The 27998-nt window shown below is 44.1% G+C and overlaps 1 protein-coding gene and 1 long non-coding RNA gene across 2 annotated transcripts; both read left to right on the top strand.

The window, feature by feature from the left end:
* The first annotated feature begins 18 nt into the window (after window positions 1–18).
* aif1l (allograft inflammatory factor 1-like) lies at window positions 19–18066 on the top strand. The gene is made up of 6 exons (XM_042059434.1): window positions 19–201; window positions 447–508; window positions 3873–3939; window positions 9426–9467; window positions 9840–10002; window positions 16532–18066. Exons 1-6 carry the CDS (start codon window positions 177–179, stop codon window positions 16629–16631), a joined length of 459 nt encoding a protein of 152 aa, XP_041915368.1. The 5' UTR covers window positions 19–176; the 3' UTR covers window positions 16632–18066.
* A 625-nt stretch (window positions 18067–18691) lies between these two features.
* LOC121680206 lies at window positions 18692–20117 on the top strand. The gene is made up of 2 exons (XR_006021599.1): window positions 18692–19289; window positions 19438–20117. It is a non-coding gene; the product is annotated as an uncharacterized LOC121680206 (long non-coding RNA).
* The last annotated feature ends 7881 nt before the right edge of the window (window positions 20118–27998 follow it).

Genomic DNA, 27998 nt, shown 5'->3' with positions numbered 1-27998 from the left:
AGTATTCCTGGTGAGCCGGGAGCGCATCACTAGGGTACCGCTACACTCGCCTTGACCTACACTAGCGTGAGTTCTCTGGTTTAGATCCACACAGTGAGGACAACCGCGTTCACAGCCACGCAGACTCTGCGTTTTGTCCCAGCTCTCATCACCAACAAACCTCTTTTTCTGCCACGATGCCTTCGAATCAGAATATGCAAGGTAAGATTACAGAAATGTGCCTTTTAATACGTTGATATCCAAAACACAATTCCCATTTATAACGTTATGATTCGAACAGCGAAGCGGGTCACCTAACGTTATCAACTGGAATGCTAGTGCTGTGATGTTAGCTACTGTTGTAGAGGTCTTTATCAAACCTGCTAGCCTCTGTTAGCAAATAGGCAGAGCTAACCTCAGTGCCATGTGGAATTTCGAATATTAAATACGCTTTCTAATGTCTGCAGGAGGTAAAACCTTTGGATTACTGAAAGCCCAACAAAGGGAGAGGCTGGAAGAAATAAACAAGGTGGGTTATTCTTTGACTGTGCCATTCTCTGGGTCTCCTGGCTGTAACGTTAGCTGGTGTTTTTGTGTAGTAGGTGCCATCTCGGTATGCAATTTCGCACACTTGGCCTTGATGAACCTGTCGATAAACGAATTAATCCAATGATAATAAGGGCATAAATGAACCATGTAAAGGAGAGTAGAGTCGCATGTCATGTGAGTCGTCTGGCAAATTTAAATGTTTTGTAGAATGTGATTTTTTACCAGTGACCTATTTAACGATGAATTCTATTAGAGCCACTTGAAATAAATCAGCCCGCCGGCTTTTCCTCCGAAGGAAAGCCACTTGTTGCTTTTCTGTCATTCCCAGCTGTGGGGTTGGGTGGGGGTACAGCATGTGCTCTAAGGACCGACCCTCCCATGCCGCGACCTACCAACGGAAACCTTAATCAGTTGTCAGTGGCGCGTACTCTGCGTTCTGACCTTTTATTAAGCACAAATAGTCAGTGAATACAGTTAAAATAATGCTATTGAAGCAGAGGGGGCCCCGTCTCCACCCTTGAATCCGCAACCCTCTTGCGCTCCGACGGGAAGCAGGTGTCTCGATAGCTGAATGAATGAGCCCATTGTGTCGCGGTTGCGACGGCGGACGGAGCAGCTCTGGCATTTGAGCCTTCGCAACCATTCCCACAGCCCCCACTCAGTCTCTCTCTCCTCTCTGCTTTGCTTAGGTTCCTCTGGCAATCTGTCAGAGAGGTTTGCTTTGCTTGCAGTGCTGTTGCCGGAGTAGCCTAATTCAGGTCGCAGTGCTATGCCGGGGTCTCGGCGGGAGAACGGGTGCGCCCTATCAGTGCATTCAACCGGCATAAGCTGGATAACCTAACGGCATTACCCTGCTCCTTGTGGTGTTTAGCTGGAATCAGCAATAATAATTGGGCCGAAATGCGTCAGGGCATAACACTTAAACGAATTAGATTTAAAGCCTTGTGTTTTTAGTCGCTTGCTGACAACCAGATAGTCTATGCCCCCCCCGGGCATTGCCATCTCTGATGAGGGCCGCGTTGGCGTCTCCCCGACAAAGACAATCGTGTCAACACACGGTGCCTTAACCTCGTTAGTTAGTCGGTCATCTTCTGCCCTGTGCTTCAACGATGAGTCAGGGCTAACTGTTGCCTGTCCTTGAGGCTTAGATGACCACAGTAACACTCACGCAGGTTGATTCAGCACATTCCCTCACAGGCTTGCCCTCCCTCATACACTGAACCACACACCTGAGTAAGACACTGAAGTTGCTGATGCTGAGATTGTGAAAAGAGGTAATTTACCATTGGCTTAGATATACATACGTTCACCTTAATCATCATATAAAGTATGGGTTGAAATGTTGTGTAAAGTATTATTTTTGATTGCAGAAGTAGCATGTATGTCACTGTTTTTACACTTAAGTGACAAACAGGTCATCCCCCCCCCCCCTCTCACTCCCCCCTCTCTCACTCACTCTTACCACTCTTACTCGGTCTCCCACACACACACAAACACGCTGTTGATTTGGCATGTGTCCTGTGTGGTATATGCCAGTGGTGGGTTTATTGATGGGCAGTTTTCTGTCCTGAACTGCCTTCACTCAGACAGACGGTGCATATTGAACTCTTTTCCATTTAAATCCCTGCTGTGGCTCAGTAACCATCATAACACTCAGCTCAGCTGCTCTGTGTGTGTGTGTGTGTGTGTGTGTGCACGTGTGTGTGTGCCTGTCCCTGCCTGTGTGTGTGTGTGCACTGTAGCTCTAACCCTATCCTTAACTCATCATAACGCTCAGCTCAGCAACTGTTGTGCGCGTGTGTGTGTGTGTCCTCATGTCCTGCACAGAGGCATGCTAAACCTCTTTCTCCCACACACACACACACACACACACACAGATATACATACACACTAGAGGTGTAAAGGTACATGTATTAGTACCGAGCCGTTTAGGTACAGGACATTGGCTTCAATGCAGATGTGTACCAAATGTACCAAATGCAGTCTTTAACAGTAATCAACAGTAGCACAGAGGTCTCCATTAATTATTTGAATGTTCTGACTTATCAGGTCGAGATCAGGTCAACATTTCAAGTCCAAGAACACAGAGAAAACACAAACTTAGTTCCTGTTTTTTGGTCATGAACCCAGGGTCATACATTTCATCATTTAAGTGATGAAGACACAGACTTTTTTTCCTGTCTATTCAGATCTTAGCCCACTGCCACAGCATTGCTGCATGCATGCTATAACTGAGGACAGAATGTCAAGATCATAAAAATAATACTCTATAACAATGCTATGGTTTAGGCCAATTTAAATATCTTTACATAATTCTTCTACATGGCAGCAACAGCATTTTAACGTTTGCATTTATGTAGATTGGGAAACAGTTTTTAAAACAACACTTTTCAGCATATCAAAAACCATGACAACAACTGGTGTTTATATTTCATGCATAGTATTTAGTAGAGTTTGATGATTGACCAAGGCGATTCTATACTGGAAAGAAACATCAATTATTTGTCTCTCCTAATCAAGGAGATTCACCCCCACTCCATTGAGGACCACAATCAATCAATCAATCTTTTTCTATCTATCTATCTAGGCGTTTTTGCTTGTGGAGCATTTGTATAGTTAACATCAAAAAAGAATGTGTCTTTTCAAAATACTATTCATGTTGCGCTTCAGCAATTTTTAGGTTAGCAGTACCTACAGGCTAACTGTACCGAAATACTCACTGAACTGTGATTTTGTGTACCGTTACACCCCTAATACACACAAACACACACACACACACACACACACTCAGAGAGATTAAGAATGAGTGACACACGTTTTGCTGTCAGTCATACTCACATGGTCTCCATGACTCATTCCAATGTGTCTTTCACGCGCTCACACACACACGCACACACACACACACACACAGCAGTGTGTCAGAGTCTGTACTAAATATGTGCATCAGCTATGATAGAAACATCTCTTACTTGCACACAAACACAACACATTTACACACAGTATGTATTCACACATCCATAGTAATTGAAAATATGAACCACAATGGCTGAGAGAACAGCACAGGTATCATCAGTCTAAGAAACATGCAGTTTATTTTTCTCTACTTTTTTTCTGTCACAGAGACACACTGAGTCTTTGTTATCTGAGCTGTGCTGCTCTTTGGCCGTGTGGGAATCTGATCTGTGTTTGCGTTTCTCTCTCCTTCATTCTTCCCTCTCTTTTCGCTCCTTCTTTATCTCTCTCTTATCTTGGCCTCTTTCTTTCTGTTTTCCATTCTTTTTTCTATCGCTCTTGCTTTCTCTCTCTTGCTCTCTTTCTTTCTCTCTCTCTTTCCCTGGATATAGGAGTTTATGGAAGATCAAAAGTACAGAGATGAAGAGGATCTTGCTGAGAAACTGGACTCCTTTAAAAGTAAGAAGCACAGATCACTCACACTGTGTGTGTGTTGAGCTACTCTGGCCAGGGAGGCCAGGGCTTTCTGTGGCTACTGAAGCTGTGTACAGTGTCTGTTGGTCTTTGGTTGTGTGTAAGTGTGTTTGTTTGTGTCTGTCTCAAGCTACTCTGGCCACGGAAGGTTTGGTTGTGTGTGAGTTGTGTGATTTTTTTTTTTTACCACAGGAGTTGCGCGCAATTTGTGGCCACGCAGACAGTGAGAAATCGCCACATGTTTACTGACACAAAAAAAAACAGAAGGTACAGTGGCAGAAGCTGCTGCATAACCACATGGTCCAAGTGTCCACAGGGACTCTGGTTTGGATTCCGACGGTCATTTCCTGATTCCAATCTCTCTCACTCACTCACTCACTTCCTGTCACTCCGCACTATCCTATCTGGCAAATGCAGGAGGAGAAAAATTACTAAGAGTCCTAGAATATGCTTTAAAAAAAAAAACCAATATCCTAACAAATCAATGAAATGTGTTGGTGGAGAGGAGCAGCTTCCTGGCTAGCCTGTGCGCTGCGCTGGTGCGTGTCTGAGCCGCTGGCGTGATCTGCTCGCCAACGAGTCACCCACCAGCCCGCGGGCCTCAGGCCGAACTCACGCCAAGGTCACCGGGGTCCAGATGGAACGCAGCTGGCTGCTTCGCTCCACAGCTGAGCCTGCGGGCACACAGTGATGTTCTGGTTCCGAGGACAGCCTGGCGCCCCAAGTCCGCCTTGCGACCGCTTTCATGCCCTGTGCAGAGTGCCCGCTGCCTAGTCAGGGACATACACCACCTCAGATTCCATTGTGCAGACACTGTCCCTATGCCATCCCCCATACCATGCGCTAAACCACCCCATACCACTCCCTATCATCCCCATACCACTCTATGCCACCCCATACCACTCTATACCACCCCCATACCACTCTATGCCATCCCCATATCACTCCCTATACCACTCTATGCCATCTCCATACCACTCCCTATCATCCCCATACCACTCTATGCCACCCCATACCACTCTATGCCACCCCATACCACTCTATGCCACCCCATACCACTCTATGCCATCCCCATACCACTCTATACCACCCCCATACCACTCTATGCCATCCCCATATCACTCCCTATACCACTCTATGCCATCTCCATACCACTCCCTATCATCCCCATACCACTCTATGCCATCCCCATATCACTCCCTATACCATAGTCATTGTTGTCTTGAGGAATGACTCAGACACTACTGCTCATTGGGCATGAATTAGGTCAGTGAGAGAGATTAATTTTTATAATGGCAGCACAATGTATAGTGTGTATGGGGAGGGGGTTGTGTGTGTGTGTGTGTGTGAACGTGTTGACTAACACATTCCCAGCTTTAGATGTATATGCAGAGACAGAAACCAGGACGTGTGTTGGAGTGTTTTGAGAATCAGTGAGTAAGTGTGTATGTGTGTGTGCGCGCTTGCATGCTCAAGCGCATGTGTGTGTCCTGGGTCCAGAAATGCATGATTGTTTATACAGTCTAGACCTCCACACATTGTCGTCCAGGTTTTTATGCAGATGTGTATGGGGGTGTTTTTTCCAGACAGTCCTACACTCATGTGAGTGTGTGAGAACGTCGTGTTATGACAGTTGATGTATGGTTTAGCATACAGTCTTGGCACAAACACTGTGGCACCTGTGAATGGCTTCTCTCTTGTGTATTGTGTGTAGTGTGTGTGTGTGTGTGTGTGTGTGATGTGTTTACCAGATAGCGCTATCCTCGTGTGTATGTGTGTAACTGGGCTGTTTTGTGTTTTTAGACAGTTGCTGTGATTTATGTGTTTGTGTGTGTGTGTGTGTGTGTGTGTGTGTGTGTCAGTGTTGTGATGCATGTGTCCGAGGAGAAAACGTGGTCCGCAGTGGCAGCAGTAGAATGTTCCAGACCTCTCTGCCTCACCTCTGGTGACTCCCAGGCCTCTCTCTGTGTGTGTGTGTGGCCATAGGGGAGAACATGTGGCCTAAGATGAGGAAAATGGAGAGTGTGTGTGTGCGTGCAAACAAGTTATTCGGACAGCCAAGTGAAGTGCTGAGATGCACAATTCACAGATGACCTCCAGTCCTCATCTTATGATTTCCCCTACAGATGCCCCTCTTATTACTAACCCCACACAGAGCACCGTGTGTGTGTGTACACCGTGTGTGTTTGTGTGTGTGTGTGTGTAAACTGTGTGTGTTTGTGTTTTATATAAGCCAAATGAAGGTTATTGCTATATACTATATATGTGGTGTAAACACACTTACACAGAGGTACATCCAAGTCTTTTTGCGAATACGCAGCTAAATGAGTGTGTGTGTGCATTCCTCTGTTGGATGTCTTGGCATCTGTTTCATCTAAAGTAGCAGAGGCACCATACTAGGTCTGGGAGTCAGGATGACACGCACACACACACACACACACACACACACACAGGAATGAACATGCACTTATTGCCTCAGGCAAACAGGCAAATATACACACTCTTAAGATGCTTACTCAGGCAGTCATACACAGTATCAGATGCACGCATTCTCACACACACTCACACTATCTCTCTCTCTCTCTCTCTCTCTCTCTCTCTCTCTCTCTCTCTCTCTCTCTCTCTCTCTCTCTCTCTCTCTCTCTCTCTCTCTCTCTCTCTCTCTCTCTCTCTCTCTCTCTCTCTCATATATACACAGAGACCACTGGGAGCTGAGGGCTTCTGTGAGGCCTGTATTTCCTGTTCCTCATCTTGCCCTTTCACCCCTCACCTTTGACCCTAAAGGCTTCTACATACCTGACGCACCCGACCGGTAGCGCGACAATGTGACGTCAAAATGACGTAGATCTCTCTGGCGCGCCAGGGTTTTGGCCGTGTAGCGCGAGGTAGCGCACCACTCATTTTTTTTCAGACGAGCGCGACAAGGCGGAAACAGGAAGATGGACTAGTTCGAGGGCAAGCGAGTTGCAGTGTTTTGTTACAGTCGTGAATTTTTAATAGTTTGCTGGATAAGTTAACAAAGTTACCAGTGAGAGTTGCAACACATGGAATTAAGAGGAAAGAATAGAAACGATTTATTTTCAAACAAAGGATATCTATTAAGGCCTGAACAAAATCTCTTTCCACTTCAGGAAATTACACAAACTCAGCCAGCTGCTAGCTAGCTAGCTAGCTAACTAAACTGTTTAAATTATTAAAATTTCCCTCGGGATGACTAAAGTACCTATCTATATATCCATCTATCTATCTATCTATCTACCTGTGCACACACCTTGGAAACTACATGATAATGATGATGGTAGTTGTGAATAGTAGCAACCAAAGTCTGAAGTACCATCACAGAGGCTAGCTACTGGTGTTTCTTACTGCAGCTTCTTCTGCTGTTTAAGTAGTTAATGTTAGTCTTTTCACAACAGCGACACCTCTGTTCAGGAGAATATTGCAACTAGTGTTGCGACCACCACGCGCGAGTATAAATGGTTACGGTGCTTCTGTGACGTCACATTGTCGCGCTACTGGTCGGGTGCGTCGAGTATGTGGGACGTTTAATGCTTCCTTCCCTCTGAGTGATGAAGTCAAGCGTCCGTGTGTGTGTGTGTGTTTGTGCGCGCGTGTGTGTGTGCCCTGACACACATTGGAGGAATGCTTACTTGTTTTTGTGTGAGGTTTCCCGAGATGGACTACAGCTCAGAGAAAGAGGGAGACATGGAGAGAAAAGAGACAGAGCGAGAGAGAGGGATGAGGAGGAATGCTGAGATGAGAAAGGAAAGTTCTGGAGAATAAATGTTTTGCAACGAAGAAGGAATGAAAACATGAGCTGCAGAAAGGAAGAAAGAGGGCCAGAGATAGACAGAGTGAGAGAGGGAGAGATAGATAGAGAGAGAGAGATAGAAGGGGAAAGAGGTGTTTTGTTTCGGTTTCATGTGTAATTGTATGGTTTGAAAAAGATAAGCTGTCTCCATTCAGAGTTGGAGAGAAAGGTAGTGAAGTGAACTAGGGATGAAGTAGTCAAGAAGTATACAAAAGTAACCAGAGGAGGAGGAGGGGTGTGTGCGTGCGTGCATGTGCGTGCGTGTTTGACAGAGGGAAGGTAACTTAAGGCGTAAGGTGATATAATGTGTGATATCCTCTTTAGATAGAGAGGCATCATCCATGCTGGAGACTAGCACAAAATACTCTCTCATTCTCTCTCGCTCCCTCTTTCCCTTCCTCCTTTCTCTCTCTATCTCTCTCTCGCTCTCTCTCTGTCTCTTTCTCACACACAGGCCCCTGTTGTCCCTGGAGGATTGAAGGGGGCTGGAATGTCGCTAGGCACAATTGTCTCTGTCAGACGTTCACACACACACACACACACACACACACACACACACACACACACACACACACACACACACACACACACACACACACACACACCATGACACAGTTAGGGGACTTGAGGCCCCCTGAACAACAGCACCACTTTTGTAACCAAGGATCCATTCAGTGCTGAGAGATGGAGGGGGAGAGAAAGCGAGAGGTGGAGAGAGGGATGGATAAGGCAATAGTGAACAGTACTGCTCATACAGTAGATGTGTGTGTGTGTGTGTGTGTGTGTGTGTGTGTGTGTTTTTACATTGTCATTTTAAAACATTCTCATTGTGCTACTTCTGGTACAGCACCATGGAGCAGAGTGTGAGGCTGTTCAGAGAACAGGTAGTGTTGACGTAATTAGGAGGAAGGGACTGTGTGTGTGTGTGTGTGTGTGTGTGACCAGAGAACAGGTAGTGTTGAAGTAATTAGGAGGAAAGGACTGGATTATAGAAAGATGAGTGTACAGAGGAGGGGTGAAGAGTGAGAGAGGGGGATGAGAGGGAAAGAGAAGACGAGTGGGAGAGAGGGATGAGAGAGAGAAAAGATGAGTAGGAGGGTGGAGGAAAGAAGAGGTTAGGACACAAAGTTATGTAGACATGAGAGAAACAGTTAAAACATCAACATTAGTGAACAACTCCACTAAACTGTGTATCTCTCCTCCCTCTCTCTCTCTCTCTCTCTCTCTCTCTCTCTATATATATATATATATATATATATATATATATATATCTTTATCTCTCTCTCTCTCTCTTTATCTCTCTCTCTCTATCTATCTATCTATATATATATCTCTATCTCTATCTCTATCTCTATCTCTATCTCTCTCTCTCTCTCTCTCTCTCTCTCTCTCTCTCTCTCTCTCTCTCTCTCTCTCTCTCTCTCACTCCTCTACCTCACCACTCCATCTCTACTTCTCTTTTTCTTGCCCTTGTTCACTCGTCACCACCTCAGCTGACCTATAAATGACCTTGGTCTACCACAACCACACACACCTGCCACTAACAGCTGTGTGTGTGTGTGTGTGTGTGTGTGTGAAAGATAGAGAGAGAGTGGCACAGCACAGCTCAAGTCACAGTGTTTTTCCAGGTCTTTAAACATTCCTGTTTCTTTACTTGCAGATAAATATGCAGAGTTTGACCTTAACGACCAAGGAGAGATTGGTGAGTCTGACACCGTGTGTCTGTGTCTGTGTGAGTGAGAGAGAAAGAAGTGTCTTTCTGCATGTATTGTGATACTATCCCCTTCTAACTGTAGTTAAGACTAACTTCTGCGTGTGTGTGTGAGTGTGGGCCTGTGGGACTCCTGCTGTGAAAGTGATACTCCAGCCTCATATTCAACAGGTGTGAGGTGTACACCCAGCTGCACAGTTGGCCAGTGTGATTTTAACATGTAACCAACCGAGGAGGAGGATTGCTGTGTGTGTGTGTGTGTGTGTGTTGGTCATCAGTCAGTGAATGTTGTTGGGATAGTACATTGTATTTAATTTAAAAAAAAGTTGGACACAGTAGTCACTGTGTGTGTGTGTGTGACAGACATGATGGGTATGAAGCGCATGATGGAGAAGCTGGGCGTTCCGAAGACTCACCTGGAGATGAAGAAGATGATCTCGGAGGTGACGGGAGGCGTCAGTGACACCATCAACTACCGCGACTTCGTCAAGATGATGCTGGGCAAGAGATCGGCCGTGCTCAAACTGTGAGTCTGATGGTCTGTGTGTGTGTGTGTGTGTTAGTGAGAGAAAGAGAGAGTGTGTAAGTGTACTTTGTAAAAAAGTATATTTTGAATGAGGGAAGGGATTAATGTAATTTTAGGTCTTTGAAGGAAATACCATTTGCTTCCATTTGCAAGTATCTTTTGAATGAGGGAAGGCATTCATTTCATTTTAGGTCTTTGAAGAAAATACCATTTGCTTCCATTTGCAAGTGTGTGAATTTTAGGAAGACTGTGTAAGTTGTGTCTGTTTGTGAGTGTGTGAAGAGGCTGACTATTAGTGTGTGTGAGCGAGAGTGTTGAACAAAGAGAAAGTGTGTTTGTATCAGTAACTTTTCCGTGTGTGTGTGTCAGTGACTGCTGTTGGGAGTCACATATCAGTGGCAAATTGCTGCTCTCACACCTGTTGTTTTCCCTTCCTCGAGAGAGAGTGTGTGTGTGTGTGTGGCATCAGCATCTCTACAGCATGATCGGCGCCACAGGGGTTAACTTGTGATGTCACCCCTGCTCACCACATGGTCACTCCTGTCTGTGTCCATGGTTACATAACCCCCCCCCCCCCCCCACACACACACACACACACCCCCACCCAACCCGACTCCACTTCGATTGTGCAGACACCAGATGCAGTGTGTGTCTGTGTATATCTGTGTGTGTGTGAGCGAGGGAGAGAATGTGTGTGTGTGTGTGTGTGTGTGTGTGCGTGCGTGTGTGTATGCACGTACTGTATATGTCAAAATTTGTGTGCATGTTTTCATTTGTGTGTGTGGTTACATGCTCCTGTGTCTGTGTGTGTGTGTGTGTGTGTGTATGTGTGTGTGCGTGCACCCTCACACTCTTATGTGTATGCTCACATGTGTGCACTGCAGTGTGTGTGTGTGTGAGTGTGAGAGAGAGAGAGAGAGAGAGAAGATGTAGCGCACTCAGTAAGGGACCCACTTAGCAGTGCTGAAATAAAAGTGCTCTAGTTTGGTGGTGAGTAGGTTTCCCTTATAGCCAAACCCAGAGAGGGACAGCAGGACTCGCTACCAGGCTGTGGCCCTGCAGGAACGCTACCAGGCTGTGGCTCTGCAGGACTCTCATCAGCTGGAGACTGGCTGCTGCACCCCACACTATAGAAAGTCAATGCCGCCCCGTTACATAAGATCTGAACTGAAGAGTAATTTCAGGACATCTGTTTCCAGATGTATGTATGCACATGTAGTTATGTATGTATGGTATATGAACCGTATGTATGTTGTACGTGGGTATTGATATATGTATGTATGTTATGGGTATAGTTCTCAGCATTTGCGTTTGTCCAAAGAAATGCACAACAATAGCGATAGACATCATCAAGAATGTGCAGTTCAAAGTAGTCATATAGCTTCCATAAAAAAATACTTATAGTTATAGACTAAATCATTTTAACAGAATAGTAATAATAACAAATGAAAATAATAACAACAACAACAACCATAAACACATACAAACCATGACTGCAAAGAGAACTAATCAGTTAGATATAAGGTAAACAAATTTGAAAATGTATGTATGTGTGTGTAAAAAAAACTAAAGTTAGAGAGTGGCATCAATGTGACCTACTTTAATTTCTGGAGTGACGAGTGGTTTATCTAAATGACTTTCATGTCCTAATGAGGTTCTCTGTGCTTTAAAATAGCTGTGAAGTAAATGAGTGCATCTGAATAAGGATGTGCTGGTTGGACTTGACTGAAGCTTTTTGCCTTTTCAGTGGGGTAGGGATTTGCTAGGGAGTGATGCTAAATCGGTCATGAAGATGGAGATGTTGGCAGTCTAAGAGTCTTAGGCCTACAGAGATGTGCACACACACACACACACACACACACACACAGATCAAGTTGTAGCTATTCGTTCAAAAGCTTAAAAAATATACTCCAGATGTCCTGTGGACACCACACAAACATGCCCAACACCCTATGTATGTATGTATGTGTGTGTGTTTGTGTTTGTTTGCTGCAAACTCACTAGCATGTGACATGGACTCTCCAGAATAAGTAATTTCCATGGCCCCTTGCCTGAACAAATCCTCATCTAATCCTAAAACTGATCACAGAGCAAAAGAGCAGTTTATTTTGCCCTCTCTCTCTCTCTTTGTGCGTTTAAACATATTCCACCAAATGTATTGAAAGAAGATGAGGCTTGTGCGTGTGTCTGCATGCATAGTGTTTTGTCACAGCTTTGTTGCATTACTGAAAGTAGACAAGTTATCTGGCAACAATCTCAATTGAGCCCTAAGCTAACAACCCAACTAAGCATGCCCCACTCCTAAACACAAACAAACACACAGAGAGAGAGAGAGAGAGAGAGAGAGAGAGAGAGAGAGAGAGATGCACACTCACCGCAATAAAAAAGCTGATTACTGGCTTATGAAATTAATGGATGGTTTGGAGGATTTAGTTGTCAATCATTTATAGTTGTGACTGAACGGCTGATCTGGACACTGTGTGTGTGTGTGTGCACCCGCTATTAATGTGTATATTTAGCAGTATTCAGTGATTATGGCATTGATGCATATATTTATGAATTTATTATGGCATTAATGCATATTTTTTGAGAGCACATTTAGTGTATGTAAAGCAACATTTTGAGTTTGGGGTGAATATTAGCAGTGTGAGTAGGGTTGACATTATACATATTTTATTAAATCTGAATTCTCACTGTCGTAGAAACAGGTGTGTGTGTGTGTGTGTGTGTGTGTTTGTTTGTCTTTTTACCACTGCAGACTTTAGTTGTTCTCATCTTTCTGTTAGCTACTCTCAGCTTTCTGTTCTTTCTCCTTTCTGGAGGATTCTCATTGGACTTCACTGACCCCGTTTTGACCACACACACACTCAGCGTTGACTTTGAGAGACCGTGCACCGACTTGACACTCACACACATACATACATACACTACCAGTCAAACATTTGGACACAGCTACTTATTTGTATAAATGAGTAGCTGTGTCCAAACTTTCGACTGGTAGTGTGTGTGTGTATGCATGCATACATACATACACACACACACACACACACACACACAATGGAGTTGTTATCTTGCCCTCCAAGTTCCCTCTCTCCTACTGCATTCCTCTGCCCACTCCTCCATTTCAAGACTCATCTCACACACACACACACACACACACACACACACACACACACAGGCTTAGTCACCAGGCTCTGAGAGCGAGGGAGTTAGGGAGAATAGGACGGAGAGAGAGAACGCAAGAGAGACCGACACCGAAACTGAGAAAGAAAGGTGATAAGAAGTGATCTCTGGTTCTTTCTCGTCTCTTGACTGCTAATTGCCTCACCCTGTAAAAAAATCATCTCCAAACTCTTCACCTCCTTTTACAGTTTCTCTAGCACTCTATAATACTCCTCCTCCTGGCTTTCACACACTCGCACTCTCCATCTCCCTCTCTCTCTGGCCCCACTCACCCCCCACGCCCCCATTCTCTTCAGCTGCTAATGTATGCATTTGTGGGATTGTGTGTGTGTGTGTGTGTGTGTGTGTGTGTGTGTGCGCGCGCGCTGTCTGTTGGCAAGGGAAACTTCAGCAGCATTCTGTTCTTCTGTTTCTTTATCCCAGGGAGAGAAAGAGAGAAAAAAAATCACTGGTTGGACAGAAAACAGACCTCACTTTCTCTCACACTCTGTCTATCTCTCTCTCTCTCTCTCTCTCCTTCTCCCTTTATCCTTTACTTCCATTTGTTTATCTTAGACTTTGTCTCCATCTCTCACCTCTCTCTCCCTCTGTCTCTCACTCTTTCTTTCATTTCATTGGCTCCTGCTCTGTAGTTTTCTCCTTATCCATCTCTCTCTCACTATCCTCCCTTCTCTCTCTCTTTCTCTTTCTCTTTCTCTTTCTCTTTCTTCTGGCCTGCTCTAGAGGAGTTGGCAGTTATCGGTCACAGCAGCTGGGCGTCAGTTACTCTAAAGTAACGTCTGGTTGTGTGGCATTGCTCTCAGCCTGCTGGGTCAGTTAGAGCTAATTACTTACACACACACTACACTTTCACACGCCCACACATGTGCGCACACACACACGCATTACACACACAGACACACACACACACAGACACACCGAACACTTGAGATTTCGAACAATTTGAAGGTAATAGGCTCTATGCACGACTGATGTTGTACAGAGAGTAGGCTATGACAGAAAATGACAGATTACTGACCTGTCAGTTTTAATATGGTAGGCTATTGCTAGTTGAACAAAATAGCTAAAGTTATTTAACCAGAGGTCTCGAAGACAATGACTATAGAAAAGAGCCATATCTGCCAATGTATTAATGTAAACAGGAAGTTGATCTGCCAGTATAAGCAAATCTAAAATAGAGTTGTGCATAGAGTGCATTGTGTAAAAATAATTGTTTGATATCAACAGCAACACTTCGTTGAGCTGTATTGTTTGCTAAGAGCTACCTCTTCTGTTACCAAGTTCACAGAGAACTCAAATCAATTTTTTTTTTAACCTATTCGCAAACATTTGTTACATGATTAAGCACAAACAAAGACAAACACACACATACACAAAGCCAGACCTACACAGCCACACACACACACCGAGAAATGTCCAGACCCGTGACTGGGTTGTGTGAGTAACACCAGTTGTGGATCTGATATATTGATTAGTTCATATGCTAAAGGCAGTGGACACTGTGGTACATGCCTGCATGCATGCACACACGCATGTACATACATATACACACTCATACACACACACACGCGCACGCATGTACATACATATACACACTCATACAAACACACGCACATTCACATACACACATGGCAAAACACATTGTCACACTACATTATGTGACTGATGTAATGCTCTTAAACACACACTTTCTAACACACACACACACACACACTAATCATATTTGCAGATAAGGTGAAGTACTTATATAATGTAGTGTGAACACACTGTAGCTGTAGGGGAAGTTGGGTCCAAACTAGTGCATCACCCTCCTTCTGATTTCACTGTAGTTCTGTCTCCAGTCATCATACTCACAGCTTAACAGTGTGCCAGCACCATTCATGCACACGTGTGTGTGTGTGTGTGTGTGTGTGTGTGTGTGTGTGTGTGTGTGTGTGTGTGTGTGTGTGTGTGTGTGTGTGTGTGTGTGTGAGGGCTCCTTAAGGGTTAGAGCGGTGACCTCCTTTCTCTGGTAGATAATCCGGGACTTCAGGCAGGAACCCTGCAGTGCTGGCCCCAGCCCACTCAGCATATTGGAACTTAAAACAGGAAGCTCAGCTGTGGGGTGGGGGAGTTGAATTGTGGGTAAAGTAGTTTTTCAGGGCAGTGTGGGATAACAAATGCGATGAATTGTGGGGCATAACGTGCAGAGTTTTAGTGAACCTGTGTGTGCTTGATTATATTGACTGGTGTGAATAAGAACTTTGGTGTGTGTATGTGTGTGTGGTCACTTGTGTGTGCTTGTTAAGGGCTTATCAGGGCTTTGCAAAGGTTTACCAGAAATGGAAAGCAAGACGTCAGCTCTGAATAGACCTGTCTTCTCTCTCTTGCTCTCTCTCACTTACTCACACAGTCACTCACACTCTCTCTCTCTCTCTCTCTTCCTCTCTCTCTCTTCCTCTCTGTATCCCTCTTCTGTTTCTCCTTTATGTTCTGCTCACTTTCTCCCTTTTCTTTTCCTCTCCTTACTAATCACAGTTGTGTTCTCTGCTTTGTTTTTTCATCCAACACAATGTCAGTCTGACTCATGTTTCACCTCCTGTCTCTATCCCTCTCTCTCTCTCTCTTTGTATCTCTCTATCCTCTCTATCCTGCCTCCCTCTCTCTTTCTATCTCTATCCTCTTTCTCTCTTTCTATCTCTATCTCTCCATCCTCTCTCTCTTTCTATCTCTCTCTCTCTCTCTCTCTCTCTCTCTCTCTCTCTCTCTGTCTGTCTGTTCTCTCACTCTAATCCTCTTGTTTGACTCAGTGGGTTGCCGAGGTGATCTGTCTGCTTCGGTTCTCCTCAGTCAGTAGTCGTCTCTCAGCTGCTGCCTCCCGTTTGTACCTTTTTTGCACAGGAAGCCACCCTTACACTGCCAACTGGCACCACAATCGTCAGCTTCTCCAATGTGTGTGTGTGTGTGTGTGTGTGTGTGTGTTGAATGGGGAATTCACATCTTGTCGGAGTGTGTGTGTGGGGGGGTGATTGTTTTGAATTACTGTTTTGAATTATGTTGAATCAAATGTAGCATCAGATTCCAAACACCATATTATTTATTTTCCAGTTATATGCAGGAAAGATTTTTTTGTAGGAAGAAATTCCTTGTGCTGTTGGTTCGGGACCAGTCAACAATCAAGACCAATTATTATTATGCAACATGATTCGGAATACAATAGCAATGTGCAATTATCTCAAGACTGCCACAAGCTGCACCCTGTAAATCTGAAGTCAAATTAAATCAATCTCTCTCTCTCTCTCTCTCTCTCTCTCTCTCTCTCTCTCTCTCTCCTCTCTCTCTCTCTCTCTCTCCCGCTCTCTCTCAGGGTGATGATATTTGAGGACAAGGCCAACGGTGCCAGCGCTAAACCCAGCGGTCCAGCCAATGGTCCACCACCCAAACGAGACATCGCCAGCCTACCATAGACCAGAGGACTAGTGGCTTCCTGATCTGGACCCGCCCTAACCCTCGCACCCAAACCACAACATGTACATAGCCTTACCCAGCATCCTTTGCTCCAGTGGAAGCTCAGTGGCTCGGAAGAGAGCAAAGATGAAAAATCACAAACAAAAACAAATGGAAGGAAAAAAAATCTATCTATATATTTGCTGTGAAGACATAATGGCGCAAAGTAGCTTTTTTATGAAGAAAAAAACTCAATGTATATATTTATATAAAATGGTGACGGCAATTCTGGTGTTTCTAATTAGCGTTTGCACCCCTTAATGAAGTAACTAAGTCGTTTTTTAAGATGATGGTCCAGTAATGTATCTGTTAGTGGCGTGGCTGCTACATCCAACATTAATGCTCTTAGTAGTATAACATAAAATGTTTTTTAAGTGTAGTTTAGATGTCTGGGCTGAATAACTTTTACCCAATTCCTAAGAGAAACGCAACGATTGTGGCGTTTACAATTGTAAGTTACGGGAGTGTGTGATGTTAAATTGTTATGCTTTTTATTATTGTTGTTATTCACATGCGGTTGGTTGAGCTTGCCACGCAGACATAGCTTGACCTATGAAGTATAAACTCTGAAGAGCACAGTAACCTTAGGAGCTAAGGTTTCATCTAATCATGTGAGCTCTGTGTTGTGTGATGTCATGAAGGTTTAAGAGGGGCAGATGTTAACTACAATTCTAATTCCATTTTGTCACAAAGGTTGTTACCATGGTTGTTAGCGCAGAGTGGTTAATATCTCCATTTCTTTATTCCAAACAGTGTGGAATTTTTTGTAATCTGTCAAGTAGGCTAGTCTTTGAAGAGAACTGTGGTGGAAGTCTTTTACCTTTACCTAATTGTCTTGTGTACCCATAATAGTACTGTGAGGTTTTTTTTATGGTGGCGGTTGTCATGGTGGGTATGTGATGTGAGCTAGACAATCGTCTTATATCCTCCTGAGATGTGAATCCTGAGAGGGGCGCTCTGAGACCCGCTGGAACTCTCTCGCTCTCCAGAGAGAGAGAGAGAGAGAGAGAGAGAGAGAGAGAGAGAGAGGGAGGGAGGGAGGGGAAAAGGCCAAACCGAGCTGCTTATTTCTGCTGGTCTGCTTTAGTGCAGGGGAAAGGGATGAAGTGGAGAACCGTGCGTTAGAGTTTGAGGCTTGCCTAAGGCCACATTCCACACCGCTTAGTTTGGCTCCAGCAGCTCTCCTCTCTCTCCTCCCTCGTTCACCCTCTCCTCTCCGACTATTCTTTCCTGTCTTCCTCAGCACGTGACGTACCCCTGAGTTTGACCCGAGTCGGGCTGGTTGTGTGTGTGTTTGTGTGTGTGTGTCTACGTGATCACAGCACAGGTAGTCAAGTTGAATACTGAAGCACAAATGTACAGTAAGCCTTTTTCTCTGTTTGCAATGCATGTTGGTTAATGGGACCCCTACAGTAAGCGTGCTAATTCCTCACCGTTTCAGGCCCGCCAGATTACCCGAGCAGGTGATTTCTGCTCAGTGTTGTGACCGAGATTAACGTTAGCTGACGATTTACGTTTGCCATTATTTTCCGGAGCGATCCAAGCTAACTTGCTAGAAAAACTGGGGCCAGCTCTTCTCCAAGTCCAAGGTCCTCCTCAAGTTAACAAGAGGATGAGACTGAGTTCCGAACATAGAAACTTTTTATACGTTTTTGATGGTTTTCATTTATCCTTCCGTTCCTAAAACCTGAAGGATTCTCTCTTAGAATACGAATCGGTTCTCATTTAGCTCAAGTTTCTCAAAATTCCGTAACTTGTCTTTTAGGTCCCTCAGAGAGTTGAAGCCAGGTGTTGGGGCGGAGGCTCCTGTCATTCACTTCTTCAGGTCCAGCCCACTGAACGCTACCTTTGCCCCTTTAGGACTCCATCAGGTGCTGCCACCTCTGCTGCTGCTACTGCTGCTTAGCCAGGCTAGCCTGGGCCTCAGTGTCCGAAATCAGCTTGAACTCACTCTCCTTCCAAGTGCCTATCAGTGAGGGTAGGAATGGGGGAGGCGTTTCCCTGGGTGGGGGGGGGGGGGTCAGAAGCACTCCTAGGGGAAGAGAAGGGTCAGTCCTGGTCCTCTGAGATTCTCAGTTCAGCAAAGCATGTATATAACGGTCCCTCTGGGTGTGGTCTGTCCCCTGTAGGTGTAGGGATGTGTGTGTGTGTGTGTGTGTGTGTGTGTGTGCTCTTTGGGTTTGTTGACACACTCAGTGTGCATGTTTATGGGAATGTGTGTATCTTTACAGTTTCCTGGTGCTTCATTTTATAAGTCCCTCAGTGACGTTTGGAAGGTGAACTTTCAGTCAGATGAGCATTTCCCAGCATCCCCTCTTGCCATCCTCACGAGTCCGTTTCACTGACGTTCCGTTGTACTCTGACCTCGTTCTGTTGCTCTCTTAAGATGGCACCAAAGAACCATTCAGGGTTCTTTACTGGGCCATCTGCACCAGTAGAACGTAGAACAACATCAAGTCATGAAACATGCATGTCATGCTGAGGTATCGGCTGACTGGAACCAATTCATGTCGGTTCTGACACGTCTGGGTTGGATGTGGGCCGGAGTCGGCCCAGAATTGGGCTGATGTCTGAGCGACGTCCGGCTCTCCTGTCCCACCTTCCCTCGCGTTTCACAGGTGTGCGTTTCCTAATCTAGATGATGGCGCACCCTAGAAGGGGTTCCTGTCCCACCTTCCCTCGCGTTTCACAGGTGTGCGTTTCCTAATCTAGATGATGGCGCACCCTAGAAGGGGTTCCTGTCCCACCTTCCCTCGCGTTTCACAGGTGTGCGTTTCCTAATCTAGATGATGGCGCACCCTAGAAGATGTTCCGAGGCTGATCTGGCAGACCTGCGGTGTAGATCTGGCCCGTGCCGGTACGCTCCAGGGTCTGTGTCTGGTCACGCGGCGTGAGCCCCGGAGCCGTGTTCCGTGTTCCCCCTTCCCTGCAGGCCTGGGGACGGACCGAGAGAATGCAGAACAGAACGGGCCCATGACCCGTTACACTGTCAGCCTCGGTCAGGTCCCCCAGGAACCTCAAACTCATTAGGCTCAAAGGGGAGGGGGGGCACCTATCAGGCAGGATTTGTGTGTGTGTGTGTGTGTGTGTAGCAGTGTGTGTGTGTGTGTGTGTGTGTAGCAGTCGTTCTGCTCTGTGCCTCTGTGTGTGTGTGTGTGTGCGTGTGAAATTTGTATTTTACTTTCTCACTTGTGTTGAAGCATTAAAAGCATAAGGTTAGCTATACTGCTATAGCTGAAGCACATGAGTAATTTATTAGTGCGCATTTATTAACATGTATTTTCATTTGTCACTAGTGCTGCCATTTTTAATATTATCACTACCTGTATTGTTATATCTAGATGGATGTTTTATCACCTGTAAGACATTAAGATACTGTTGTTTTATTGTTTTGTTTGTTTTTTTGCAAGCACCAAAGGAAATAAAGTTGTTATTGTTACACCGATGACATTTGTGATGACTGTCCGTCCGTGTGTGTGTGTGTGTGTGTGTGTGTGTGTGTGTGTGTGTATTTTTGATGGGATTTTGGTCTTTTGATTGTGCTCTGATTTTCCAACTGGGGTGTTAAAATTCAGCCATTTTCCATGTTTGCTTTTCATCTCTCCCTCTGAATCAAATATTAACACCCTTCTTTATTCACACATTTTTAACCTCAATCTTCAGGCGAGAGTAACTCCTCCCTTAAATATTTCATCCCAGAGACCTTTCCTGACTGTTTTTCTCATTCTATTGAAACGGCTGATTGACTTGTGTAGCCTTGTATCTGGATAACGTTTCATAACCATTCAGTCACATAATCTTTTTTAACTCCAGTGAAACGGTTGGTTTACTTTTGTAGCCTTGAATCTATATAACACTTCATAACCATTCAGTCACATAATCTTTTTTAACTCCAGTGAAACAGTTGGTTTACTTTTGTAGCCTTGTATCCGGATTACGCTTCATAATCATTCTCTCTCATGCATTCCCAGTCTGACTCAAAAGTACATCTTCAAGGCATGAACTAGGAGTCCTAGGTCACCCCCTTATGTGCCAGATGCTAAAAATACCCAGCAGGGCTGCAGAGAGCCGGTCCTCCAGCAGGGCCCTGGCACTCAGTCGGGCCAGACGCACTGATTGGGGCAATAAATAAATGAGAACTGCCCCAAGGGAGGGGAGCAGTGAGCCACCTACCCCCAAGGGTGGCCACCAGTGAGAGAGGAACATACGGAGCCGGGGTACTAACCCAGTTTCCTTCTCTCTCCCTCTCTCTTTCTCTGTTTCTCTCTTCCTCTCTTTCTCTGTGCTTCTCTCTATCTCTTGCTCATAAACACGTTGACACACGCGTGAATATTATTCAGGAGCGCACACCACCACCACAACCCCCACCCAGGAGAATTAGCACACAGACTACAAATGGTGGCCATGTTTGTAGACTAGAGCATGTGTGTGTGTATGTTTAATTTATACAAACATGGCATGTGCTGCTGAGATGGTCTTTCCCTTCGTGCCTTATAGGCTCATTCACAAACTACCCTTAATTTGTGTCATTACAGCACGGGTGAGTGAAGATGTGTGTCAGTGAACGTGATATTTGGCATACCCTTTTGTGTATGCTTTTGTGTGTGTGTGTGCAGATGGGATTTTTATGTGCCTACTCATGCTCACATAAGTGTGTGGACTGGATGCACATTGCTGAATGAGTACACATACACTCACATGCACACACACTCACTCACTCACATGCACATTTTGAGTTCTCGTAGAGATTGGCCGACATAGAGATTCAGCAACTCGAGGCTTCTCAATCAGCTCTGGATCAGGCAAAGGCACCAGTGTGTTGTTTCAGCTGTAAACCAGAGACCAAGGCAGCTGTGGGCCCAGAGATTTCCGTGGAAGCTGAGCAAGTGTGTGTGTGTGTGTGTGTTGGTTGGAGGGGGGGGTTGTTGTGGATGGAACAGAGCGGGGGAGCAAACAGCACTTAAGCAGCGTTACCCCCCAGAGACACAGTAGATCGGTGATGAAGGAGCACTCAAACAAGCTTGTTAACGAGCTCCAACATCACATCAGGCCACAATTAAATGCAATTCACTGATGCCCGCACTGCACAGAATGTGGCCTTCGCTATATCTGGTATGGCAGATTTTATGTTACCTTTTTTTGGTCTATTTTTGTTTTTGTATCAAAACGGACCCACAATCTGCAGTCACCTTTGAGGTCATGTGAAAGTCACTTCACTCAAGTAATTTCACTCGCGGTGAAAATGTTTATCTTTCCCAGGATACATTTCTTACAGTGTCTATTTTGTTATTTTTACATTGACACTTCCTCATTGTCCTTCCCTCTTTTATGTTCTTGATAAAGCTGGAGAGATTTGGAGCTGAGATCACAGATGTGTTTGATCTTAAAAGAAAATGCGTCTTTGTTTTGCTTTGACTGAAATCCTGGAACAGAGGGACTAGGCTGTATGATGTCTGATTTCCTGTGTGTGTGCTTGTCATTAACTTTGAAGTGCATAACTTGTTTTAGTTTTAGACATGATTGTGTGTGTGTGTGTGTGAGTGAGAGAGAGAGAGAGAGAGTGTGTGTGTCCGTGTGAAGAGAGTGACTGCGTGTGAGAGTAGCTTATTCGACTGTGTATGTGTGTGTGTGTGTATGGATAGACTATGCAAGAGTGAGAGTAGTCTATATGACTGTGTTTGTGTGTGTGTGTATGTGGATAGAGTTGAGTGGAGTGGAGTGATTTGTGCAAGAGTGAGAGCATATGCGACGTGTGTAGAGGATAGAGAATTGTGGATAGAGAGTAACTGTGTGAGGGAGAGAATAGCCTATATGCGAGTGTGTGTGTGTGTGTGGGAGAAGGGGGTGGGGTGATGAGTGATTACGTAGCTTGCTTTGGTCAACTGTCCAGTCGCAGGTGTTTGCACATGTGATCCTACTCAACTGTTGTCCTCTCTCTTCGTCTCCCTCACACACACACACACACACACACACACACACACACACACACACACACACACAGGTAGTAAGCCTAGTTCTATTTTAACAAGCTTTGAATTACATCAGGTTGGGAGACACCATGTGGAAATTAGCAGTCACTGACTGTAAAGGAATGAACTGATCACAAATAAACCAGGAAGTGAAGTCATGTGTCAACCGATGATTGAATCTATCTGAGTGAGGCCAATGATTTCAGAGCAGGAATGGAACAAGCTATAACTGATTTGTAGGCTACATTATGAAGCTTGGTTATACAAATATAATTCAATTAACAATTGCATACATGATATAAATATAAATATATCTAACATGTGCACACATATATAATTATCAGTTAACATTGAGAAAGAACACCTCAATAAAAGCTTTAATTCAACCTAGTCATGACTGTCGTTTTATCGCCATCTACTGGCGAATAGGGAAACTGTGCCAAAGCATTAATATCTGTCTACAGAGCCATAGGCAGTCGGTCTGCATTGCCATCTGCTGGTTGCACGAATGGCAGATTCAAAATTGAGTTTGGCCTATGCCACACAAGAATTCTGAAACATCCAGAGATGTAAAAGACCAGCTTCAGAAAGTAAAAATCCTGCCATGTAGTGTTTTGACTGGAAAGAGAGGACTAAGCAACACAACGACCAAAATGTCTGCATGGTTACAGTAGCCTGGGTGAACCCAGACAAACCGGTAAGTAAATTTGAATTTGCTGTGCAGGTCAGTCTGGAAAGGATCCCATTTACGCCTGTCTCCGAATCACCAAAAGCCCAGGATCCAATCACAATCGCATGCATTCAACACAACCAATAGTGATGCACAGTTAACTCTGTCTTCATTATTTTGTCCAGGGTTGACAACAAGAAATGCTTCTGACAGTTGTATGTAAATCATAATAAGGGGCATAGTTTTAAATCTCAAAAAGTGTTCAATGTAGATTGCACCCACAGGCCCTTCAATTCATTGACAAATGTTGTCACTTCAGAAATCATTTTTTTCCCCACTAACACACCAGTCACATTTCAGTTGTAGCTGATTGATGCTAATGTAACTGTGATACAGATAGTAAAAAAAAAAGACAGTAGGCCTATAAATACACAGTAGGTAAGGTTTATTTAATCCTCATACATTTATGCTTGTGCTGAGTACTTCATAAGACAAATCAGGCAAATTATCAGCCAGCAAATATATTTTAAACCAATATAAATTTGCAAAGTGTAATGGCTGGCAGACCAATAACACTGTGTACAATAGCAATGATGTAAGCTACCTAGCATATTATGACACCCTAGCAAGGCTGATATTCACAGGGATTGGGTCAATAATCCTCTTTGCTGTCTCCAAACTGGGGGAGTGGGGGCTCAGGGCTCCGATCGTCCTCTTCGAACTCTTCAAACTGGGAAGTAACTGGCTCCATTCTCTCCTCTGGGTACTGTGCCACCGCATTCTCCTCCTCCAACTCCAGACGATCTTCCTTTCCCTCCAGGCGATCCTCCTCCTCATCTTCCTCCTCCAGGCGATCTTCCTCCTCCTCTTCCTCATCTGGGCGGTACTCCTCCTTTTCCTCCTCCAGTTCCAGACGGTCCTTCTCCTCCTCCATCCCCACTTCCCCGTTGTTCTCCTTGTCCTCCTCCTCCAGGTGATCCCCCTCCTCCATTTCCTCTTCCTCCACCAGGTGATCGTCCTCCTCCTCCTTTTTCTCCTCCAGCTCCAGCTCCATCCTGGCCTTCTTCTCCAGATCCTCCTCCACCTCCCGCTTCAGCCAATCCTCCAGCTTCTTCAGCCAATCCACCTCCCTCTCTAGGCGATCCTGGTGCAGCAGTGGCACCCGCCGGGCACCCGGCGCTTCCATGTGCACCTCAGGTGCGGCCACTGCATGTCCCTTATAAGCTGCAGGTTTACCTGAGAATGACAGCGTCCTTAAGTCAGCTTGACTGTTTTTGGCATTTGAATATTGGGTGAGAAATTGAATTCAACATATGCAAATTCCATCTGGCACGGCACCTCTCTTCAGTGTATAAATCTAGCTTTGGAGTATAAGATAATCACACCTGGCACCTGGCATCTGTCTTCACCGTATAAATCTAGCTTTTGAGTGTAAGATAATTCCATCTGAGGTTTTCATCTCAGAGATGGTCTTGCTTTATAGAGGGAAATAATTGAAATGAGAACTATACCTTTAGTGCCTATATAAAAAGTATACATCCCCCTAGATATTTAGCACATTTCTACAAAGTAATGTTAACTAAAAATGAATAATGCAAAATAGTGACTACGACTTGGGAGAAGATTTAGGCTACTTTCCAGCTAGACAATGAGCCGAAGCTGTTCACACCTGATCCCCTTCCAATCTGACAGAGATTGAGTAGTTTTGCAAAGAAAAATTGAGTAAAATTGCAAGATGTGCAAGACTAATTGAGACCTATCCACGCAGACTCCATGCTTTAATTGTGGCCAAAAGTGCATCTAAATGCTGACTCAAAGAGAGTGAATATTTATCCAATCAATTATTTTGCATTAAATCTTTTTAGGTAATTAACATTACTTTGTAGAAATGTGCTTTCACTTTGACATTGTATTGCATTGCATTTGTAAATTATTGTAAATAAAGACCAAATTAAATTTATCAAGATTCCATTTATAAAAACAGTAAAAGGGGACATATCCAAGGGGGGTGAATACTTTTTATAGCAGTGTATTGTTAATAAACTACAAGAAAAGGTAACTAACATTGGAGATATGATGATTATTATTGGCATATGTTCACCAGCACAACCATTTTTACTATTGCAGATATTGACCTATGTTTTTGTAACCTCTGACAGAATATAAAACAGAGCTACATATGTCAGAGCAATACAGTGTGAATTCTGTGAAAGGATACACTGAAATATTTCATCTTCAAATAATATATTTGATTAAAGATATCATAAATAAATAAATAAATAAATAAATAAATAAATAAATAATAATGTCTGAAAGGTGTTGTCAACAAATTCAACAAGTAGATTCTATCTCACAAAACATGCTATCGATGCCCAAAATGTGTTGCTTTGAATCCAGACATTGAAAGAGGAATGAGCCTCTATTGAAGTGAGTGACAGATTATTCACCTGCAGAAGGGATCACCAACAGCATCAGCATGAGAATGGGTCTTTGCCAAGCCATATCAGGTGAGCTGAGCTTCTCAGGGTTACTCTTCTGTAGTTCTTTGGTTATTTGTTCCCTTCTCGAGCTGGTGATGGTCTGAGAACCTCTAGCCCTACGAATACATCTGACTGAATACAGCGAGGGGGTTATATAGCTGCAACATTTCTGCTGTTGTTTCTCAGGCGCACAGGAAGTGAAGTGGGTCAACCACACACCATCAGATGACACATTTTCTCTAGACTGGCGAGCCATTTAAAACCCCTTTAGCTTTCCCAGAGCTAACATGTGTGTTCTCTCACATACATTTCTGAAACACAGGCACATACACACACATTTTATCTCTGCAAATGCTAAGAGTAGCAATTATTGTTTCCTGTCATAGAAATGCCTTTACCTTTTTAGGACAATTCCCAACTGTTATGAGATATGAAAGCTTGAAGCATTGACATTGTCCCCCAAGAAGAGCATCCCCAGGCCAATGAGGAGTATTGCAGCGGTTGTTTGCATATGACAAATATTTACATAATGACATTCTTCAGGTTATTTTCATTGTAGCAGGTTGGTTGAAGATTAGTATGAGTGGGGTAAAATGAACAGTGGGTGTAGGTGTCAACGTCCTCCACCATACAGGCTGACAAACACAGACACATTAAATTGCCTAATGTAGAACTAGTGGTTCCCATGGTTGGACCATTCAAGACTAGGCCTAGCCTAGGCGTAATATTTAACCTGACTGTAACCAAATAGGCACAGATATCAAATGGAAGAAGCATAAGTAAATGGTACAATACAGACAGGACCAATTTTTTTTTATGAAAATGTGAAAAAAGAACGTTGGCTGTCATCAGAGGTGGGCACAAATACATCAAAAACTATTTTGTTACAAACTACAAATACTGGCTCATAAAATGTAACAAAATAAAATACAAAATACTGATGTGAAAAATGTATTTAATTAAAATACAAGTAATTAGTAATTTGAAAATACAAAAATATCCACACAATAATCATGGTATACCAACTTTTTAAAAAGAAACTACAAGGCATATTATTGAAAAGGTATCCCTAAGAGACAAGAAATACTATGTTCTGATTGGCTGGCAGAGGGCTATTAATTCTGTACATTGGGGCTCCTATGAAGTAGATCTGGTAAAAAAAATGTAAACAGCATCTCATATCGATGATTGAACTGAAAAGAAGCAAACTTCGCAACAGTGGAATCAACTGTAACATACAGTGTTTCTTAACTGGTGGGTCGGGACCCAAATGGATTCACTTAAACTGAGGACAAAATAGGACAGAAACCCCATTGTGTGGTGTGCAGTAGATGGCTGACACATGAGAGCATGAAACCATCAAAACTAAAATGCCACATGGAAACAAGGCACCCCTGTCAAAGTCATACCTGTCGAGTACTTTGAAAGGTGACATCAAGAGTTGAAGACTTCACAAATGTAGGCTAATGCCAAACATCCGCATGTTCCAAACAAGTAGGCCTACAGGCACTTCGCTTGTCTTACCATGTGGCTCACCATATCCATTGGCTTGAACGCTATAAAATATATATACAGTATATATATGGGTCGCGACTTATGAACATGGGAAATTGTGGGTCCCAAAGCCAGACCACTTAAGAACCACTGGCATGGCAGTAACCCACCATCATTTCCATAACCAATGAATGTAGAACGACAAATTTAACAGGTCGGCCTCTTTTTAAACTGCATTTCCCTTTTTGTGCTATAAATGCATGCCTATTGCCTACATAAATGACTGGCAGCATGGGGGACTAACAGAATAATGGTGAATTGGCGTCTGTGCCTTCAGTTTGTAATGTTTTGCCTGGTGCGTGAACTCCAACAGTTGAGTATAACAGTAGAAAGAAACAAACAGAATAACATCCTGCAAGGTGTCCCGATATACAGAACTAATGAACTTGGTGGAGAAAACTCTTTCTGCATCGGGGAGGTCTTTGCATCCGTCTCCTCCATTATTTCTGCAGACCTCGGCGGATGTTATCCCTGACATAAATCCTCATGTCAAATCCATGAAGTGGTTTTACAGTAATACTGTCCTGTAGTGAGAATGAACATCAGCTATTAAGTACTCAAGGTCTTGGGGTCCATGTCCTAATGTTCTCCCTCAGTATCTTATCTTTATCATTTTCACATTTTAGTATGACTTGACACACCTGACAATTCAAG

Source organism: Alosa sapidissima, chromosome 13, assembly GCF_018492685.1.
Source record: "Alosa sapidissima isolate fAloSap1 chromosome 13, fAloSap1.pri, whole genome shotgun sequence".
In the NCBI taxonomy this organism is placed as follows: domain Eukaryota; kingdom Metazoa; phylum Chordata; class Actinopteri; order Clupeiformes; family Clupeidae; genus Alosa; species Alosa sapidissima.
The sequence above is the reverse complement of the archived record's forward strand: the minus strand, read 5'-3'. Positions and strand labels throughout refer to the sequence as shown.